The sequence below is a fragment of the Anopheles aquasalis genome, chromosome 2, assembly GCF_943734665.1.
Source record: "Anopheles aquasalis chromosome 2, idAnoAquaMG_Q_19, whole genome shotgun sequence".
Taxonomy (NCBI): Eukaryota; Metazoa; Arthropoda; class Insecta; order Diptera; family Culicidae; genus Anopheles; species Anopheles aquasalis.
Genome location: NC_064877.1, coordinates 28,205,001 through 28,212,500, shown reverse-complemented (window position 1 = coordinate 28,212,500; position 7,500 = coordinate 28,205,001). Strand labels below are relative to the sequence as shown.

Here is a 7,500-nt window from a genome sequence, read left to right as displayed (position 1 = left end):
TATTGAAAAGTAATATTTTATCAATGCTGGTAAAAAAAAGCAAAATTATCTATAATACACACATAAAGGGATTATTTGTGATAATTAATTATTGAATCCTTGATTCAATTTAATTTGAATTTTTTAAATAAACACCTTAGTAGTTGATCACCTTGGCTTCGTAGTACCAAGTTGTACCAAGCAGTACCAAGTAGTGCCGTCAGCCGTTGAATCCGTTGGGCCGTTGAATCTGTTACTTTTCGGAAGACTCGCCACGCCAGCCCCTCATCGCTCAATAAACGCTGCAGATTGTTTCCAAAGAAAAAGAACGTATTTTACAGTTTATTTAATTCACAAGACTATCATTATATAAAGCGCGATTTTTTGGTTTCAAGTTACTTGACACTCTGGCGGACTTTCGTATTCTTGTACGTGGTTCTTCTTGTGGTTGGTGTAAAATAAAAGCTTCGCTTATCATTTTCTAACTGAGATTCAACCAGGGTTTGACCATAACGTTGTTTTCACACTCTTGCTCTGTAGTTTTGCTTTGGTCTCTTAGTGCACGGATCGAGCAAATCATGATCGGGAAGCGGGAGATGGCAAGGTAGTTTTTTTTAGTTGTGCTTGTGTCGATAACGTATAAAAACAAATGATAACCATGGCAACGCCGGTTAATATACAGTAGTAGGTATAAGTTGATTGCACCAGCGTTTATGTTGGCATGGCGACGCTGCCCGTCCTAAACTCTACCAAGAATGCTCTCACTGTGGTTCATTCGTTCTATTCATATAAGTTTTTCAGTCATGATAGTTTTGATAGAGCTTCATCTTTTACAACGCATAGCCTTATTAAATTTAAGTGAGCTAAGTAATAGCTATTATTTCCATCCCCCCACTCTAGACCGAGACCACATAAGTGGAGTGCACCATCATGTTGGGCGCTTCCTGTTTCCGTTTCCGCCTTTGGTCGAAATGTGACTAAAAGATCCTATCGTTCACTCATCAGTTCGCTTGGTTAAGCAGTGGGGAGTTCGACATTGGATAGTTTGGATAAATTGTACAACTTCTTAACTTTAAGAACGCTTTGCTTTCTTCTTCGTTTAAATGACACATACAGTAACACTTTGCTCTTCCAAGAGTTTGGCTTGGGGACTAGACTATATGGTAGACAACGGAAAAACTAACGCAAATATATCTAAACCGAATCGATAAATTAAGAAAAGAAGGAAAAAGTAAATGAGGATCTATACGTGCTACTGAATTGAATTAAAATAAATTATGCATTAATAAATATCAGTGAAGGGTTAGAGAAGGGCTGGGAAAATGATATTAAATTGAGAATTCCAGACCCTCACACGCATTTCATAAATACATAAATAATATACATATATTGCCATGTTTAAGACTCAAACTATAAATTATAGTCAAGTTAACCTTTTAAGAAACTTCTTGCTGGCCAAGCAGAACTGTGCCACTTTTGAACAAGCCAAAACAGTTATTGGAATAAATAAGCTAACTCTTACGACTAAAAATGACAACTTCAAAAAGAAAATGACCATCACGTAGATGATCAAAGTATTAATAAGAGGAATAGGCCATTTAGAGGATTGGTTATACGAAATACCTGATGCCTGATGAGAGCAAGCACCAAGTATGATCATTTAGCGCCCATCCATCGGCTGGCGTACTATACATTCACCTGTTGTATCAAATTCAACCTTAGATGAGCATCATGTTCTCTTCACCGTTCAGCATCTTGTCACCAATTTCACTAGATGAATCGTTTGCCATAAGATTGTTCTGCCATTTGATTTGCTCCTCGTCAAACGGAAGCTCGGCATCGAGCTTCTCTTGAATTTGGTCGAATGATGTTTTAAACTTCTCCTCGATCAAACTGAACGATTGGATCGTAGTGTTATCATCAAATTCGTAGTTATCGATCGAAATGTTGCCAAACAGACTGTCGAGATTAAGCTGAGGTGCACCGCTACCATCCACGAGCGATCCTTGAGGCTGCGAATTGTGCCCATGCGGGACAGCGACGTGCGAACCAGATGTCGATCCTCCAGCGCTCACTGCTTCCAATGACGATGCGGGAGTCGCCTGCGAATGATTCTTGCGCAAATATCGAAGCCCTCCTGTGCCATTCACCACGCTGTTGGTTGGTGCTCCAGCAACATTTGCACCACCATTACTGCAACGACCGTAGCTGGAATCTCTGGATCCACTAGTGCCATCGGTCATCGGCCCGCTACTGGTGCCAGCGATGTGCGTTGAACGATGACCAGCAACCGGGGACGGACAGCTCATCATTTTCATCCTTTTTCCCTCACCAACCAGTGGCCCACCTTCAGCAAGACTGTGGCCACGGCCATTGCCTCCACCACCAACCGGATGTTGCAGCGATCGGTTCGACCGTTGTTGCTCGGCACTATGGCAGGACTTTCGTTTTTTGTCTTCCTCGTGACTTGCCATCGAGCTGGCCCCGGACAGGGAAATATGGTTCGTACTACTGCTGCACGTACTGCTTTGATCGCAGTTCTCCAGCGAACCGTGATCCATTTGATCAATCGACGACTCTCCGATGCTGCCTTCGGATGGAAATATGGCTTTGAAGGAAAGCATATCTTCACCCTCCTCGCTCAACACCGATCCTGGAAAACCATTATCATACATCACCACGCCGCCGCCGGATGTTCCTGTGCCGTTAGCTACAAGGGTTACCGGAGACGAATGGCTAACGCTTTCTAGGTTTCGTCGGGATTCCTGTTGTCTTTGTTTCTGGACATGGTGTTGTAGCCGTTGTTGCTGCTGTTGCTGTTGCTGCTGTAACTGCTGCTGCTGTAGCTGCTGCACCTGTTTGGCTTGCACTTTGGCACACTTGTTGCGAATTTTCTGTTCGTTTTTTATCGCCAGCTCACGCAAAACGCTCTCATCCGTAACTACCAGCGTTGAGATGAACTTGTTAATTTGCTCCTTTGGTGGGGCACGCTCCGGATGTACGTTGTATAGATGCTTACGGAGTGACGCCTTCGCTTTCAGCGGGCCACGATCACAATATGGGCAGGTGTAGTACACACTGTCGTGAATTTCCATATGGCGCTTCAGCTGATAGTTCTGGAATGCAACAGGAAAGGATGGAGAAGAAAAATTAACACAATTGAAGCTCTATGATGAGCAACTGACTCCTATGCCAGCATCAAATCAAGAGACACACAATACGATTAATGATGTTATATTGTTAAAATGGCAAACACAATAACATAGTATCATAGAAAACAAAACAACAATATCTTAAGCAGGGGATCCTAAGGGGTCCATTTGTTACCTTGGCAAATACTCGATCGCATTCATCACATAGAAATGTTTGCTGCGCGGGGTCAACGGTTATGGTAGCGCATTCATCATGACCCTCCGGTGGCTAGACGTGTGGCCGTTTGTTCGATTGGAGCATTTGGAAAAAGCAGCGGTGGTTATTGTTCGGTTTAGTCGAAAGGCCAACAATCAGCATAAATCGAAAAAATAAAATAAATTTTGCCATTAGCGCTATCGCAAGGCTTTCCAGCCTAAATAAACAGATGTTAAGATATAGCGCAGTCAAGGAGCATACGTAGGTCTGCAAGTTGAAACGTGGACATATCTTCAAACGCGTGTATTAGACTAAGAATGTTCTAAAGAACGCAATATTATTGAATTTAAAAAAAAAATCAGCTTAACATGTATTTAAAAAAACACGGCCATATGTTTCTGGAAGTTTTTATGTTATTTTTAAGCAAATCAAATAGGATTTGAGTTCGTGTTCGAGGCAAGAATTGACTGTACAAGTGCAATAAAGTGATAAAAACGATAATTAAATATTGCTATCCGAAGTAAACAGGAGCTTCAGGATTCATTGGACACATAGTGTTATTTAAGTTATCACCAAATCGTTTCAACTTGTACACCTAATAGTAACAAATGTTAGCGACAACATACTTGAACCAATGGTTAGTGATTCGTACGAAGCAAAAACCGAATGAAAATGCTATGAACTTACCGATAGATCATCTTCTCCGTTTAAACCCTCATTGCCTTGTGTCTGCTTGGCAGAGGGCACCGTACCCAGCTGCGATTCATGCAGTGTGGAAGTGGAACTCACGCTTCCTCCAGCATTGGAGATATCCTCCACCAAGAAGCTGCAACCGGCATCGACATCCCCTGCGGTGGTCGAAGAGAACACACTATCCACCTGACCGAGGCCACTTGGGACATTGGAGTCAGTCATGTTAACTGCGGATGCGGATGGTGCCGATTGTGGTGGTACCATTAGCGTTCCACCCGCCGACAACTGTAACGCTGCACCGCCCATCCCGACGATGGTCGATTGGTGGTGATGATGGTTCGAAATCGGTACCAATTTAGGTAATTTATCCGTTGCGTTTAATACTTTCACATCGATCTTGTTTCCCAAAGTATTGCCCCCAACAGTGCCACCTGGGCCGGTCGCTCCACCGTGGAACAGTTGGCTCGTATCGATCAGGTTGTTGTTCGTCAGCTCCAAGTTCGAAATGATGATGATGCTGTGTGACTTGGCGGACGTTGGGGTAGCAGAAGCCGACGCTGAAGAAGCTGCGTTCGGTTGATCCTTCGTGTTCGCTCCTCCTTGCCGACTGCTACCGCCGACAATCGAATGCTGTCTACCATTGGCGGTTCCGGGAATTGAAAGGCCACCGGAGTTGCTGCTCTTCTCACCACCCTCACCAATTGATGTGGTTTTTTTCTTTGCACTTTGTCGGGACATTTGTGAAGAAGCAGGTTCTATGCATGCAACCCTCTGTATTTGATGCTCTTGTATGGTTAACGGTGGTTGCACTACACTGTTCGCATTAACCAGTGCCCCAGTACCATCCGATGTAGTTTTTGAATCCGTCACGTGTGTCCCAGAAGCTGAGGCAGCTGCTGCTGCTGCTGCAGCTGCTGCCGCTGCCGCCGCCGCAGCGTTTAATTCTTCCTGTTTTTTGCTTTTCTGAGATAGCTTCGTGGCCAGAGCTTTGGCAATAGCCGGTTTAATCGGAGACGTTTTCTTTTGATTGATCTGACTCAGCACCTTCTTCTCGGACTTGTGATCATTCGATACTGTGTACACGGTGTGAACCTTGCGCAGATGTTTCTCGAGTGCGTTCGGGTTTTTGAATAGCTTCGAGCACACGATACACTTGTAGAGCTGCTTTCCATTCGGCGCTTGTACGTTGGTGAGCATGTCTTGACTCGAACTCGTGTTTCCGGACGCACTAGAGCCCGCGCTAGGCAATGCGGAGGCGACTGCCGGTGTCTGAGGGGAGGTTGGCGGTGATGATGATGCTCCTGTTTTGCCAGCTGGTTCCGATTTGATGGCAACCGGTTCCGGAAGCTGCTGTTGTTCGGTCATCAAACTCACTTCTGTGTCGAACAATTCCTGCTTAATTTCGTGCCCCATCGTTAGCATCATATTCCTCTCGTACGGTACGGTCATGGTCGTTGGCTTGAGATCCTCGCTCGGTGGTGTTGCACTGGATAGGTCCTCGAACGCCGGCAGATCCTTCTCCACCTTGACCACGGCTACCGCCAGTTCGTCGAGCGTAGCCCCGACGCCATCCTGGGTGAGCTCTTTGTGAATTTTCATGTGGCGTTGCAAGGACCAAGAGTTCGACAACACTTTGAGGCACTTGGGACAGTGCAGGTAGGCGGATTTGGTTCGCCGTTCACTGCACTCGTGGTCCTTCATTTCATCCGCCTGCTGGAACAGCTTCATGCAGAACACGCACAGGAATAGATTATGTTTGCGCACGTGCTTGTCGAGGTTCGATTTGGTCATGTACTTCCGCAGGCATACCTCGCACACGTACTTCTTGTCTGCCTCCGCCACTTCCGCCGGCAGTGCCGGTGCAAGGGTACCAGGTGTGGACGGTGGTGCGAGCGAAGCAGGTGATGTATCCACCGTCAGCCCCAGACCACATCCAGCGGCATCGTGTAGTGTGATCAACGAATCCGATGAGGAAGAGAAGCGACTGTGAAGCTTCTCCAAACCACCGGCCATATCACCCACTCCCCCCGCGATACTACCACTACCGGGAGTGGCGAGTAGGGCAAAGCTAGAATCGCAAAAGCTCACACCATCCGGACCATCATCACTGACGGCATCGTAGCCCAACAGCTGGCCACCGCTATTGTCGCCGAACGAATCGAACGAAATGTTCATATCACTGGCACCCAGCGAGATGTTGATCAAATCCGCGGGGCTCAACGTATCGTCCGGCAGGCAAGCGGATGTTGGGTGATAGTCGAGCATCTGTTGATGCTGCTGTGGCTGGCTGTGATGTTGTTCCAGCGATTGGTGGCTACCAGTTTGGTGCTGTTCAAACTGAGCGCTTAGCTGCCGTGCAAACCGCAGATCATCTTCATGCGAGCCAGCGATCAAATCGACATGATGCTGCGTCTGTTGCGGTTGTTGCTGAAGAAGTTGCTGATTCTGTTGATGCAGTTCTTGCTGGAAAGTTAGCAATTGCTGATGCTGATGCTGATGCTGCTGATGCTGATGCTGATGCTGATGCTGATGCTGATGCTGCTGATGCTGCTGTTGTGGCTGTTGCTGCTGAACAGAATGAGGTTGCTGCACGTGCTGGTGCTGCTGAAGTGGCTGAGACGACACCAACTGGTGACTAGAGTTGCTGAATGAGGTATGACTGAAGTAGCCGTCCATCAATTCCGTCCCATCCACCGAGTGGTGCATAGTGGAGGATAGACCGGTGTGCGCCACATCGCCCGCTAGTAAATCCATATCGAAAAGATGCTGCTGATGCTGCGGTGTATTGCTGTGATATTTCGGTGATGTCGTCTTCATCAAGCTATCGATGGGCGGTAGCGATACCTTATCGTACGCCGAGGTCGATGCGACGTTAGATACTTCTCCATTGCACTGGACCGCTCCACCACCACTACCGCCACCACCAACAAATGGCACACCGTTCGATGAGCAAAAGCTGCCACTATTGTTATTGCTGTCGATATCAGCGAGTCCACTGTCAACCGGATGATGAGCACCGGAGTGATCATCGTATGACGAGGACAGAAGGCGACACGTTGTAGTGCTACTACTTCCACCGGCAATTCGTCCACCACCACTACAAGAGGGACCACTACCGACGGTAGACACGCTACCAGCACTGTTATTTGCACCGATCGAGCTTAAGCTCCCGGTCGGTGATCCATTAAACTCCTCCACACCGAACCTGCCGGTCACGGTCTTGTCCAACTCGAACCCGTAATCCATGCTGACGGAGCGCAGAATATTATTGCAAATATCGTACGGACTTGGTTCGAGCAGGGAGGCTCCAATTTTGGCGGCGTAGCTTCGTGAATACCACACCCGCAGGATGTCACCGAGCTCGATGTCCTTCACGGCCGTGTAGTAGATTTCGTCGTTTTCCTGCAAAAGAACCAGCCAGCCCCCCCAGGGGGATGTGAATTGTGCTCAATAGATCCCCCTCCTGCGACTCACTTCCAC

At 47.1% G+C, this 7,500-nt stretch overlaps 1 protein-coding gene across 1 annotated transcript in view; it reads right to left on the bottom strand.

Annotated features, from left to right (window-relative positions):
* Positions 1–313: 313 nt before the first annotated feature.
* LOC126570405 (uncharacterized) overlaps positions 314–7,500 on the bottom strand; it is a 13,343-nt gene continuing 6,156 nt past the window's right edge. Inside the window, exons 5-7 of the mRNA XM_050228143.1 lie at positions 4,015–7,422; positions 3,307–3,399; positions 314–3,095 (exon numbers count right to left, since the gene is read on the bottom strand). Of these exons, the coding sequence (XP_050084100.1) occupies positions 1,698–3,095; positions 3,307–3,399; positions 4,015–7,422 (4,899 nt within the window). The 3' untranslated portion in view covers positions 314–1,697. The remainder of the gene's footprint in view (positions 3,096–3,306; positions 3,400–4,014; positions 7,423–7,500) is intronic.